The 15,266-nt window shown below is 37.2% G+C and overlaps 1 protein-coding gene across 4 annotated transcripts in view; it reads right to left on the reverse strand.

Annotated features, from left to right (window-relative positions):
• Positions 1–15,266, reverse strand: part of TASP1 (taspase 1) — a 72,706-nt gene that overhangs the window by 38,028 nt on the left and 19,412 nt on the right. For 2 of the 4 annotated variants that reach the window (XM_072331686.1, XM_072331685.1), the window contains exons 8-11: positions 4,983–5,089; positions 3,836–3,925; positions 2,032–2,151; positions 1,212–1,290 (exon numbers count right to left, since the gene is read on the reverse strand). In XM_072331686.1, the coding sequence (XP_072187787.1) occupies positions 1,212–1,290; positions 2,032–2,151; positions 3,836–3,925; positions 4,983–5,089 (396 nt within the window). The remainder of the gene's footprint in view (positions 1–1,211; positions 1,291–2,031; positions 2,152–3,835; positions 3,926–4,982; positions 5,090–15,266) is intronic. The other 2 variants (XM_072331687.1, XM_072331688.1) reach the window with 1 other exon arrangement.

A 15,266-nucleotide genomic window follows, 5' to 3' on the forward strand; every position in this document is an offset into this window, starting at 1 on the left:
CAAAAAAGGAGATCTCAATTTAAGGTTATCATTGACCTCAGCTATCTCCTTTAAGTACACTGAGGTTTTTGTATTTGCATAGAATTAAAATCAAGTAGACATGTAAAGATCAGTTTAAAAAAATTAAATAAAAGTGTGCTTCTCAGCTTTTCCACAAACATTCTCCAATACTCAGCTGATGCTTTTCACTTATTCTGGTTCCTGACTCTGCAGTGTTTAAATATATTTGCTTACATAAGCAAGCACTTTCAAACTAAAATTGATAGGGAATTTCTAGAGGAAGAATATTTTTCAACGCTCTGAATATTCACCTAGTTTTTAACACAGCACAGTTATCTTTTCAGTATCTTATCCTGACAAGTCAGAAACGTTCTCCAGTCTTATGCTGCAGAATCAGTTATTACCCTACTTATCAGCTCTTTTAATTACTTCCCTTTTTATACTCCTCCTTCAGTCCTGTTACATTTATTGATCTGTTGAACTTGGTTCTACAACTGTTATCTCCAGTGCTCAGAATTCCAGCTGACAGAACAGACCTGCACGACAGCAGACCAATAAGTGCCATTATGAACAAAAAACATTTGTATGCTCAGGATCCTGTGACTCTTACAATAATTCAGAACTTCTGCATAAATGTTTTCCAAGATGTGTATTTTAGTCATTTGGTTTTGTCTTTTCTATTTCAGAGATGAAGAGACAAAGGACAAAATCCATCAATTATCCACTTTAAATAGTATTTAACTACTTTGATGGAAAAAAAAACAATTTGCAGTATTTTTGTATCCAAGGGACCCTCTTATGTTAAAGACTCTCAGACTATCTTAGTTATCTACCAAAGGCTTCCAGTAGGAGAAGCATTCTGCTTAAAACATTAGACTTTTAACAATTCTTTGCCAGATCTCTTAATATATAAGAGACAGAGCACCTGCTTTCAGTACAAGATGAGGTCTTATAAAGTGGACAGTTCACAAGGCTGTTAATTTTATGTACAGTGACCAAATGTAAGCAACCAGTGAAGATGAATTTATGGGTTTCTAGGTAATACTGACACACATACACATATTTACATATAAACTAAATGATACGAATACACAATGTATTATGGAATTAATATTTTAATTCACTATTCAAATAAATATTTTATTTGGGCTTTGAAAACAAACAAAAATATTTGAGCAACATGTTGAAATATTTATAAAAGTAGCAAATACCTGAAGTACTCACAGCAGTGGAGTAAGGTGTATGAGCTCCTGTATTTTCAGCCCAGCAGCCACAACCATAAAGAGCTGCCTAAGAAAAAGAACATCTTTCATAAATTTCAGTATTCAAGCTTTTTGGTTGTTCTTTTCCCTTAAAAAAAAAAAAAAAAATAAAAGCCCAAGGAAAATCTAAGTATTAATATGGATTATCAAAATGAAAATTCCAACCCATTGTAACTGAGTGCTAACTTAGTGATATTCTGTTGTCACTTAACCGTTCAGAAAACGAGGTACAGATATCAGGACAAAATAATACCAAGTGTGCCTTATTCATATAAATTCCCTTTCGTTCTCCTGTTCCAAAATGAAATGTTTAATATGTTTTGAAAGAGAACTGCTCTTATGACGGTGGTGAAAGTGGACCAAAAATACATCTGTACAGTAACAGAGTATGACATTACTAATGCACTCAAAAACTCCCGTGCTTAATAACAATAAACAATGCCTACATCTCATTTTTCTTTTAATACCTCTATCACTTCTACCAATTCAAAAGATTATTTAAAAATAAAATTGCTGGACAACTTCTGTAAATAATGCTGGGAATCCTATTCATAAACACTTGAAGCATTTAGGAGATAATTTGTAGTATCAGAGAGATGCTTAAGGGTGAGAAATTAAATATTAATTTTTCTAGCCAACAGTAAGTAAATAAAAACTTCTTACCTATACTGCATATAAACTATATCAACACTGTATTACTATAACACGAGTGTTATAAAACACAACTGTGAGAGTAAACAGCAGTTCCCAACTGAGAACACATATTCACCTGACCAACTCTTCCAGGATGCTTTAGTGCTAAACCTCCACTGGAGACAGCAGCAGCAACATTTCCTTCTTGGTCAACAACTACTGCACCAACTGTATCCAGCGTTCCTGAGTCATTTTCCTGCAGGACACACAAACAAAAAATTACTTAGAATAGCACATTAAAGTCGGATTATGCTTCATAGGAGTGTGCAAACTAATGTGTACGAAACAGATTTGATACCATGCATGCAGTACTGGTCGTGCTGCTATATGTCTTCCCAAAACACTTGCTTGTCTCAAACAAGACCTGAAGAAAACGTCCTTATATGCATTTCTTATGTCCTATGACTTTCAGCCACAACTGAATTCAGGTACTATTAACCCAATCAGAACAGCACTACTTAGTGGATTAAAAAGACAGCGGGCAGCAGAGCAAGCTGCTCCCTGGAGGTGCAGATTCCCACCCTTGAGTGCTGTCAAGATCAGAGTGGATAAAGTACTTCTCAGGACTATAATTTCTCTATACAGAAGAAATACTTAAAGGAGGCAGGTTTTGTTGTCCATCTCTTGCCCTATTTTATCAAACTAGATTATACCCAGTACAAAAACTAGATGACTGACAACTATAGATGTGAAAATCAAGTTAGGAAATCAAAGTTAGTTTCCATCAAAGTTAAGAATGCCAGACTATAAGTCGCTGTGTTATCTTAATTCATTTTAAATCAAACACTTAGGGCTCCTGTAATGAACTGAAGTGTACGTTAGAAGGATCAGGCTCAGCAGAAGTTTTCCATATCATCTGACGACAAAGAAAAAAATGTTTGCAGTCTCTTTTGCAGCATCTGTAAATTCACTTGCTCAATCTGCCATCTATCTTCAGATCAAGAACTCACTTGCATAAAATATTTGTCTTCAACAGCTACATAAATTTTTTGTAGAGATATTTAATCAAAACACCACAAGCATTTAAAAGCATAAGCACCGCATGAAAACTTTCTTAAGCATATTTCCTTTAAAAGGAGATATAATTCATACCAGCAATTGCAGTCCCTCCAGTGGTACAGTTTGCTTGCTTCTGTTTACTTTTAGATGGGAAATTTAGGAGCCTGGAAAACTTTTTTAAGGAAACACTTGTTTTAACGTGGCCCACATAATGGTCTGAAGGAAATCATCATCCCTCAATTTTCCTTCTCAGTAACATTACTTTCTAAATCTCAGAGACAAAAAATAACCAGTACATAACAACTGCAATATTGGCAACAGAAGCTAAGCTGTACCAGGGTACATCATAGGAGATCACAGCTGTAGCTAAACGATAAAGATTGAGATATGTGAAAGACTGAAACTAGACGCAGACAATAAAGTAGCTATCATGTCCCACAAACAGGGAAAAGTTCACAGATCCAGAGAAGCACAGCAAATAAAAGGATGAGTATTTAGCAGTTCCAACTTAAACCTGACAAGAATATTCATTTTCAATTACTGAAGTACTTAAATGCTCATAAAAAAATATTTTATGAAAGATCAGCTTTGACAGTGTGAGTTTTATGATCACAATTCATCTGCTCACTCTTGCTACATATATTTCCTTTCTATCTGCCTAGAGAGACTTTTTCTGCTTTTCCTGTAAATCTTGCTCTTGCAGAATTTGATTTTTCACTTTATTTCATTTTCAAGGATTAAACTTCCTGCAAAACTGCAGTTATCTTATGTTCTGTGCAGTAAGACAAGCAGTCCACACAGCGTGATTTAGTTCTCAGCCCCCCTCAGGATGCACCCAGAAAACTGACAAAACCACCATGTTACTTTACTGCATTACTTACCAACGAGTAGAGCTCTATTTGATCACCTCCTCTACTACCATCATTGGCCCTTGAGGGTCTCCCGCACGTTCTGCACATGACTCTGGAGCCCTTGAAATTTCAAATTGCAGGTTGGTAAGCTCATGCATTGGCATATGATTCAAGCATTGACTTGCCCCTTATTACATGAACTTCAACACTGTGCAAAGACCCCTCCTCCCTCAGTAATATGTTAACACCATTAGAAGAGTAAGTTTTACAAGGAGGTATGTAAAGACAGGTAAACAAGAAAAGTTCCAAAGCTGCTAAGTAACTATTTTCCCCTCTATCCTTACTTTCCCCACAGACCTTACCTCCTTGAAAACAGAAAAGTACCATCCTGCTGGGGAAAAGACCTAATCTGAGAAAAGCTGAATTTATCACTGGTTTGCATTTGCACAGACTACAGAAAATGCAACTTTTTCACCAGTTCTAGGATTTGTACATTAGTTATATCAACATATGCAACTAAATAAGGAAGCAGTTGGTCCAGTTACCAAAGCAAAGAGAAGTGGCCAATGCAAATAAATACAGGCCCCAGGTAAAGTACAGGCATTTAATTTAGTAAGCTGTAATGTAACAGTAAATACAAATACTGTGACAGACATTTTCTAATTGTAAGAAAGGCTCTAAATTCAAAGTAACCAAGTGAGAGAAACAGAGGGAGTCCTAGTAGTTTTGCAGTACAAGTAATATGGGCCAGGTCAATGCTAGATGATGCACAGATGCACGTTTACCTACCTGACATTTCAAATTTCACCAATTCCAGCTCCATAATGCAGTGTGTTCAGAAAACAATAAAAAGTGGGAAATACTGACAGAGATTCTATGCTAAGGAAAACGTAAATAATTATCTGTTTGTGTTTACATTTGTTATATTTACACTTCAAAATATGCAAAATACATTTTCCGTATCACTAACAAGACTAACAAGGTGAGAGACTGGTGTTCAAGTAGCAAGGCATAACGTTTTAATTTCACTAAGTTATCATTATATCATCCAAACATATTGGATGATGAGAAGAGTGTTCGAATGCCTCATTAATCTACTCATAAATAAAACATGAAGTTTATTCATAACCAGCTGTAAAGTTAGGATGACACAACAAAACCTGAAACACAAACTAACCTTTTCATTTGATTGTCTTCTCTTCTTTAGTTGAATGAGATCAGTTTCTACCTTTTCAGCCAACTCCAGCTTCCTCTTGTTCCTCTTAAAAGCTGCTAAACTAAACCCTATAAAACATGTGAAAGCATTTAACTAAAAAACTTACTTAAATATTGGTAAGTTTACACGTTGGAGGTCTCTTCTCCCCCACACACTTTCAACAAAAAGCATCATTTAAAAAAGCCTACAATAAAATACTAAAGTTCAGTACAAGATGTTTATGTCTTTTCCTAAATGAAACAATTTCTACTATTGTTCAGCAACGGTGATGGGTAAAATAACTAGGAGTAACAAACTGCAGAACACATATGGAAGCTATATTGGTCTGAATATCTCTGTTTGGCAAAGATGCAGCACTACACAGAAGAGAAAGGAATAATTGGCTTATATTAAAAATATTGTTTCTGACTGTTGACAAGTAAATAGATACCATGTGAATTCATTCTGGTATCTGTAAAATTAGGCTACTACTTATTACCTTAACTGCATATCTGCATGTTTACCATATATTTTAAAGCCACACAATAATCAAGCAATAATTTTATGTTCCATAATCCGACACAGTATAAACACCAACTAGGTCTTGAAAAGAAAAACATGCATTTTCCACATCTAAATCCCACATTCAGAAAGGAATTGTTATTTAAAGCTGAAAAATAATTACATAAATAATGGTAAAAAGGCCAAAGCAGCATATTCTCATTTAGAACTCTCCGTTCATGAAAAATCTGCAGATGCTGACATTTAGCTTAGTTTTGACTTAATATTACACTGGTTTAACATCCTTTTTGAAAGGTTGAAAAAAGAGGAGAAAAATATCTTCTGTCACTTGTTCAGTTGTGCAAAAATGAAGGTATTTGGAGGACAGAGGCTTCCTACTTAAAGTATAAACTTCTTAAAATGTCATTTGAAATGGAGTTCAGAATATAGCTACATCACTGTTATTCAGAAGACTGGAACAGCTGCAAGAACCGTCTATGAACAAAATCAATATTGCAGAGCCAACAGAACACAAAGCTTTCATTTACAATTCTCATGAATTACACAGGCAGTAAGCACTTTATTTCTTTGAAACTTACCATTTAGGTGCCAAAATCACCCAGAGAACTCTCCTTTAAACCTGTTTTAAGTACATAGAACTGGACCTTAAACTACCACATCTATTCAAGAGTATAACCTAAAAGTAATCAGAAAGCTGGTGTTTCTCTCCAAAAACCTAATGAATACCAGTTTCTTAAAACTGTAAACACATATTAATCTGCCATCACCAAGAAGGGAACTCTTTCTACCATACAGAGTTGATTAAAGCAGCTACTTTGGATAACAAGGATCAAGAGGTAAAGAAGCAAAACAATTGATAAGGAGGAGCAGGTGAAGAGTCATTTTAGTCTCGTATTAAATGAGAGACAATAAGCAAAACAAAACAAACAAACACCCAATGAGATGAAGAACAGAATTTGTTAAATAGAAGTATCCCAAAATAACCAAGACAGAACACTGTTTTTAACAGAAATTTTAAACAGGAAAATAAGCAAGTTGAGATGACTTTAATGACTACAGCGAGCACCTATGGGCAGAGCCATTATACATGGGTGAGAAAGAGAGGTGCCTGGACTTGGTACTCATAAAGTAGTTATTACACATAAATATGCCTAAGACTGTTATCCACTACTGCCATTGGCTCCTGCCAATTCAGGAAAATGAAGGCTGTGCACCTAGTTAGGTGAAAGAAATATGAGGGTACTCAAGCCCTATCCATAGAAACCTGTACACAAGAAGTTTTCTTTGTTCTCTGGAATTTTATGCTGTTGGTAATTCTGAAGCCTTCTGTAATATTTGCATGCTTGTCCATTTGAATACATGCACAAGGACAGAGTCAAAACCAAGAACACCTGGGCTCATTCCAAGCTGACCTGTGAGGTACAAAGCACTGCTATATGGTCTCATAGAGTCATCATTCCAACCATATCTTTGTTGCTATTTATCCAGCCACTTTTTCTCACAGCATAGGAGGTTCCAAGCTGAAGAGACAGATTCCATCCATGGAACCCCTCCGTTAAGCAATTAAACAATTTTCTGATTTAACCTTGTGCTTTAAGATTCTATTTCTCTTTTTGAAGCAATAAAAATACCTGATGATCTGTTTTAAAGGACTTAACTGTTCACACTGTACTATTTGCATTAATTCAAAGTGGTATCAGTAAGCAAGGAAATACAGGGAGACAGGGAGAATGAAACTGGGCTAGAAATGTACTACTTTCTCCTTGTTTAAAGAAAGCACAACTCTTACATGGCACTAATTCTGGCTAACACATTTAATTCTGAGCTGTCAGAACTATTTTCAATTCATGGCAAACCAACTGCCTTTTTAACTGTATGCTACGATAAAGATTTGCCAGGCATTTTCTTTCCACTGCTTTTCTGACTCTGCTGATCTCCCATGGGAACAGCAGTGCACTGCTCAGTCAAGAACTTTTGCTGGATAAGCAGGTATTTAGAACCCCAGGAGATGGTGCTGCCTGTGTCTTTTGTCAGATGTCACAGCAGACAGACAGATAGATCAGTTTTCTAGTACCACAGAATGTCATTCGCTTGAAGGAACCTTATGAGGTCAAGTAGTCCGGACTTCTAGTCCAATTCGAAAAGGCTGCACAGAAGCTGATGCTGTCAAATCCTGAATTTCTTCAAGGATGGGGACTGATTCCCCAAGTTCTCTGGGCCCCTGTTCCAGGGGAATATAAATATGTATATTCCTCAGACTTGTGCCTATATATATACATGTCTATATATATATATATATATATATACACACACACATACACACGTATTAACTAGTCAGAATTTCCCGTATTCTAATTTATGTTAATCATCTTTAATACAATCCCTGTGCAGCAGACACCACCATATGACACTTAAATGAACTAACACAAAACAGCCTATGTTAAGGAAGCTAGTAAAATGCTTTCCAAGTATAACAAACTACTCTTTCCCCAGCTTTCTCCACCACAACATCAACAAAACTTAAATATGAGCTCCTACCTTGAAAATCAGCGTGGTATCTGTCACACTTGCAAGTTCATACCCTTATATGGAAGGAGATGCTAGGTGGGATGTCAGTCATGGTTACGTACTTGAGAATGGCGTGAATTTTGATCAGAAAAAAATGAGGGTATTGGAAGGGAGAAGACTGTGGGTTAGTGGACTTTTTGGGGAAGGCAGGGAGATTTTTAGGGGGCTGAGAGTAGAGAAAGGTGGTTAATGGTGTGCCTTTCCTCTCTGAGTTACTTGTAAGGATTCAGGTATTAATTCAATTCTTAAATATTATTCAGTTTAGCATGAAATATCAAAAATTTCTATACTGTGAGGGAAAGAAACCCTATTCAGACTTTCCCTAGAGTAGAAATTCTTGTGCCCAGGCTACATTCAACTTCAGCTTATTTAAACTTTCATCTGCTAGTTGATAACGTTATTTTAGCAATAATATTTGCCTTTCATTATTTATGGGAAATAATAACTATTACCAGAGACTATCAATTCCTCTTGGCAGGATAAAAATCTGCAAATCCCTCCAAAGTGACTTGAAAATCATGGAAAGAAGGACAAGTTTACAAAACAAAACCTAGCCATTTCCCTTCCTTCCTCTGACATTCTTCAGTCTTATGTCAAACTTCAGATGATCAGTTAAGGGAACGCCAAGTAAAAACAAACAACAGGCTGTCTGTCCCCCTTCTTCTCCTACCTTTGTAAAGTTCTGGACAGGTAAAACCACTACAAACATAATGTAACCAGCCATGTCTCTGTTTGCTTCATCTTGTTCTGTGGTGACTAAAGAAACCAGAAAATTGAGCTTCATACTACAGGACTGAAAGATGAAATTCAAATTCTCTGAAAACATCCTCCCTGTTTGTCGTCCTGGTCAAACAACGTATTGTGGGGATTTTAGTTCAATAAGTCACATTTTACAAACTATAAAACTTCCCAGATTACAATGTACTTGTTTAATGGAGCACTTAAAAGATGAAGTAGAGCCCACTAGAGAATTACTTGAAAATTATATACACAGAAGGAGAACACGTACACGCAGAGTAAGTTCATAATTCAAATTACAACTAAAACAAAAATTTAACTGTGCTGTGCAACAAGAATCCTAAGAAGTTTCATTTGTCCTAAATGACAGTACAAAAAACACTCTCACCTTCTCCAACAGCATATTCCAAGCTTGAGAAGAGGAAAAGGACACAACACAGTGTCGAAGACAGGCAAGTTTTCCTAAAACAAATGCAATATAGCTACATCAGCCTGATGTTGCACCTGAGCCAAGAAGATAGGGAAGCGTATTGACTGGGGAGGGAAGGAAGCTGGAAAAAGAGAGGTAAGGGGACAGACAGGATTTTAGTTCGAAAAACTCATGGAGCCCAGAGGTACTGTTGGAATATACGGAAAGTTATTTAATACAGCCTCCTTTGATTTTGCACAAGAATTTTTAAGTTTAAACAAAAATTCGGTGTGTGCTTTGTGGTAAGTCCTTGACAATTATTACCCTACACAGTAACAGCGCATACAGTCAAACTCAATCTGAAAAGACCTGCATCTCAGAAGACACAGACTACCACCAACTTTCATGTTTTGCTTTCCCTCTTATGTACATACTGTCATAAATAAAACTACTTCAGAGCTGCTGGGAGAGGGGGGAAAAAAGAATAAAAAGCCCCACATTTTTTGTCTGTTAGCGTTTAAATGCCATAACTCAGGCCTCATCCACATAAAAGACATGAAATGACTGGCAACAAAAGCATATCAGAACATCAGTAAAACCCCAAGACTTCAGTCAGTCACATTTACAACAATGCTCACACATCCCTGCAGTAGGTTACCTCTAAAAATGAGTCTTCAAGGACCTGAAAAACATCTTCCCAGTCCACGTTCTCCATTCCACCCCACAACTTACCAATTAGGAACTATCCACATGTACTCTGGACTTAAAAGCTCTGCATTTTGGGTCTATTCATACTCAACAGCAGAAGCACATAAATACGGGGGTTTTTAATGGGGTTTTTGTGTCACTAACACCAGATATGACAATAACTTTCAGTAAGCAGGTCAGCAACAGGACATGGTCTCTGAGTCAGTTCAAAGCTGTCGTGTGCAACACTTGTTTGCCATAAGATTTCCATATCATATATTCAACTCTTGTACTAATCCTGTTGGCACTCTGGAAGTCTGATCATTTCCAGTCTTCCTAACATATACTCTAAGTAGCTCCTCTAATATATATATGTTGTATTACGACCAAATAAACATTTAACTAAAATCTCAATGGTTGATTATATGATGCAGCAAATAATTTAAAAAAAGCCAACTGTATTCCTTATTCTACACAGCACCTCGGTGATAATACACCCTGACTACTCAGCTGAGTGATTGTCATTTAAAACTTACTCTATGCTGCTCAGCACTACAAACTCTACAGTAAAAAGTCTCACTCATAGCACTGGTTTCCTAGCACTACTTCAGTTAAGTCCCTTGATTACACGCGCTCCAGAGAACACTCAGAGCAGCAATCCTTTCTTCTAGTCTCTTGCTGGACTCCTGTCTCCTGTCGCCCTCCCTACCCTACCTGACTCTTCCAACCCACAAATCAGAACAACTCAGAAAATAAATTATTGCACTTCACATGCCCCATGCTCTCCTTTGACAAAGCTCCTCAAAACAAACCCTCATAAAGGAAAGCCTTAGGAATGCACTCACAGGTTTTCCCCAGTTTCATCCACAGGTAGGATCGGAACTGACCTGCTATTTCTGTCACTAAAGGATGTCCTCATTGGGACTCTGAGCTTGGAGCAAACTGATCTGTTGGAAACTAATACTACCCGTTTACACCGGCACATGGCTGCACTACGATACACGTGTACATATACATGCACACTGACAAATTCTCTAAGTGACAGCAGTTGTAAGCACCAGCTGGAATGAACACCAAGAATCTCAGTGCATCTGGATACAAAGGCCATGATCTGATTCCTGTACCAGCTTTCACAGGCTGCTGGAAGTGATGGAAATGGCCCAGAGTACAGAGTACAGAATATTAAAAGGAGAATATTACAATTCATAGACATATTATATATATAGTCGTATTCAGAGACTCTGTGTGACTACTGAATTAAACATGCAGAATAAAATGTTAAGACTGAGATGCCTTTTTTTCCCCTTTTATTTTTTGACAACAGTAGAACTGATGTGTTTCAATCTGTTAATTCTAGGTCTGTGTACTTTGAGCATGGCCTACAGCGGACAGGTTGCTTAATACAGTACACTAACATTTCTTGCTGAAGGTAACATAAAATGTTTTTACTAAGAAGGCCACATTTCCATAAAATCACTGTGCTTTTCTAAGCCAAATCACATTCGCTTCAACATTTTCAGGCTAAGCTAAAAGTTTGTAAGACATTTAAGTGAATAATTACGTTACAATAAAGCAGAAATCAAGGTCAAGACAATGCCCTTAAATATATTTACAGTACTGGATGGAACAGCAAGCCAGGGACACAAGCACAAACTCCACTGTCCCTACAGCAGTCATTATAAACCGCTATGCAACAAAACATTATGCAACCTGCGAGTGCTCAGCAATTCTTGTTTAAAGACGGTAAACTGAAAATACTAAGAAAATTCAAGGAATATTCTTAAATCTCTGGAGTACAGATGGACCAATCGTATAGCACCCCCTGGCAGACACTTCTTACAGTCAACCAAAAGAACCAAACAGGAGAATTTTCTTCATTTTATCTATTTACTCCATATTAAAGGAGGATGCAACTATTGGAGGGAAGAGAATTACAAAGGGCTATACTAGCTAATTACTTAACCCACAGGAATTACAGCGATCCAGTAAGGAATTTTGCTGAGCAGTAGCTAAAACAAGTGGTACAAATGAAGATGGATGAAACTAAATTTCATTTTAACAAAGCTATTTTAAATGACAAATTAACACCATTTATGCTTCTGTTGTGACTAAAGACTGCTGGTACTACTTCCCATGCATGCCACACATTGACAATAAAGCAATAAAAAAGAAAAAAAAAAACCCAAGCCATACAGCAACAAAAGCACATGAAAGAATTAACCTAGCCTTCACAAAGCAATCTCTATACAGATTTAATGTTGATAATGTTCATGGCTAAAACTCAGGGTAAACTCTTGCTGGGCATCTGAGTTCATACTGCTTCAAGGAAGAAATCCCTTTTTCTCCATCAGACATCCTTTCCTACTCTCTGAAAGACTTCCATTCATAGCATCTTCCAGGCAACTTGGCTCAACACTTTTCCTAGCTAATTTAGAGCATCCATGTAGGTGGCACTTCGGTGTTTGGATTTCAGAACTACAAGCGATCCTACAATATTATATACAATTTCAGGGACACTTCACATCATGTCTCCTTTATTGTTTATTTTATGTGTGTGTGTGACAGTGAAACACGCTTACCAGAGCTCATTTTGCATATTACAGAACAGAGATAGCAACTTTTACTGTTAAAAATAAGCACCTTCTTTCTGAGAGATATCACTTAGTTAGATACGTACTCAGATACTCCAATACACACAGTAAATTCACCAGTTACTTAGTAAAATCCCCCAAATCCCTGAGTTTCTCTCCTGATCCCTTTCCTTCTCATCCTTAAAGCAAAGAACTAAAGCGCAGTCCAAGCCACTGCCCTGAGCTAGTCACTGAACCATGTAGCTCAGTTCCAGAAACACGGCAAACACTTTTCTTACTTCAATAACAGTGAAGCAGAGGAAAGAATAAGGAGGTGCAAGGAATGCTGGAAGAGAGATGGGCCAAACTGATGGACAGGAAGACATAGGGTGTCACTAGAAGTATGGCAATCTGCATGACATCTAGAAACGGCCCTCTTTCATTAAAGAAACAGACCGGTCACAGCATAGATGAGAATACCCTGCAAACACAAAATAAAAAATATTATTATGGTTAAAAAAATAGAAAATGATGTGGGAGTAAATGGCCCGTTACAAGTCAAATGTCAAACCAACACATAGTAGCACCTACTCTATACAAAATAATGATGTGATTTTACTGATGGCACTAAGTTATTCAAGGTAATAAAGCCAAGGACCGGACAGATGAACAGAAAGATTCAGAGTCTATGACTTGACAGTGAAACAACATTTTATTCAGTCCCTTCAATCTCATTAGAGTTAGGGGTATGCTGCATGAGTTACCATCCTTCTTCCCTTTAAAGACTATATACTTAAACAACCCTATGTTATGTCAAGTAAGACAGTACTCAGCAGCGCTAGCTGTGCAGTAGCCTATGGGGTTTTTTTTGCAACAAATACTCGATTAAGTCAGCCACAGCTTCAGATATTAACACTGGTGATTTAACAGAGCTCCTCGGTGATATTTGAGTCAGATTTCCTATGAAGTTTCATAACTACCATCTGTACAAATAAAATATCTTAAAGCTGTTCACCCTAATCTCCAGTTTGATTCTGGTCAGGTCCACAGCTTTCTGAGCTGCTAAAAGATTAACTCCTCCTTTCAAATCCAACTGAACAAAGTACATCTACCTTCACACTATATACAGAGTTTATATATTCATACCCAGCCAGGGCTGATGGCATCGGCCATCAAAAACACGTAATTATGAGACACCCTCTTATATCACATTATCTTTGCCAAATCAACTGCTTTTCACCTACTGCAGGCTGAAATTAAATGCTGAGATATAAGCACCTCAGTTACTCCTATTACAAGTTACTAGTTAGTACTACTAGTGCAAGCAGAGATATTGACAGTTGAAGCTGTATTGAACATTTATGTTGCCAATTCGTTTCTAAACAGTAATTACAGTGTTAAAACTTTGATGGCTTTCAAGTCAGTCTCTCTTACGTAGGGTAACAAAGTGTAAACATAAGATAGTACAGGCTCTACTATGGGCAGGAATTAATGATTTCAGCCTTCTAGCAGTCTGCAGGCAATGCAAGAAGATTACATTTCACTAAAAACGAAACAAATAACAACCAACCAGTCACTACACTGGAAGCCAGCAGATTTCTGCAAGGAGCAGAAATCCCATTTCCTCACATACTTGGCAAATCAAGGAAGAGAAAGCAGGTGAGCCTTCACATAACCTAGATGTAGTTCAACAAGGAATATGGTTTAAGACTTCCTTTCAGTTTGGTGCCCAAATACTTTGATAGTTACCAGAGAATTATGGAGTGTGACCACAAAGCTGATCGCGCAGCTTTCATTGCAACTGATCATACAGACAGCTCCATCACTGCAAAACCAACCACACAATCCCACAGACTTACAGCACATATAACATTTCTCTTGCCATCTCAGGTCCAGGAATAGTGAGAGAGAGTAACATGCCTACAACAATATCTTTTCCATGTGCAGCACAGAGAAGCCAAAACATGTGCACCTAGTTCTCGTTAATACTTGTTTCAAATCCACGTCTGAGGCTTGGGTTAGGGTTTGAGTGTGTGCTTATTGTTGCTAGTATTTGTAAGTTACCCTAACGTTTAGTGATTATTTTGGCACTGCATTTTGCAGAGCTGCTCAACAACCAAATTAATTCCAGTTAATTAACTTCATATTCTCCATGAAAACTCTACCAGAGCTGTTGTAGCAAGCATAATCAAGAACTACTGACTACTCAGTAAAACCTAGTGCACTAAAATAGTAAGGGAAAGGCCAATTTTTCATGTGCTCAGGCAGTATATATAAATGTCGCTGGAAGTGGGGTGTGTTTCTGGGTTGGGGAGGAAGGGGCAGTTGGCAACTTAAACATCAATATTTAGTACTGTTCTTTAATTGATATTGCAACCGGAAATGGCATTTCTTCATTGGCTTTGCAACAGAATTAACTTCAAAATTCCAGTCATTGTTTAAATGGAAATTGTTCTGCTAAATAGATAAACGCTAAGGAGATAAACATGAATTACTGATGTTTTGAAGCCAGGTTGTGAAAATATATCAATATATAAACTGCGATTACCCTTCCGATGTCTCTCCAGTATAAACACATAGTCTGTATTAGGTAAACCAACTCAGCAATGGCCATCCTTATTTTCAAGCTGTAACACGTGGATTTGCTCTAAGGTACGTTTTACCCACTACATTTGTCAATGTCAGTTTCTAATCATGCCTGCTAAAACAGCAAGGCTGTGATACTAGAAATAGTGTAAACTGTACCGCATGCAAATAGAGCTAATCAAGAGA

The sequence above is a fragment of the Excalfactoria chinensis genome, chromosome 3 (genome assembly GCF_039878825.1).
Source record: "Excalfactoria chinensis isolate bCotChi1 chromosome 3, bCotChi1.hap2, whole genome shotgun sequence".
NCBI classification, from domain to species: Eukaryota; Metazoa; Chordata; class Aves; order Galliformes; family Phasianidae; genus Excalfactoria; species Excalfactoria chinensis.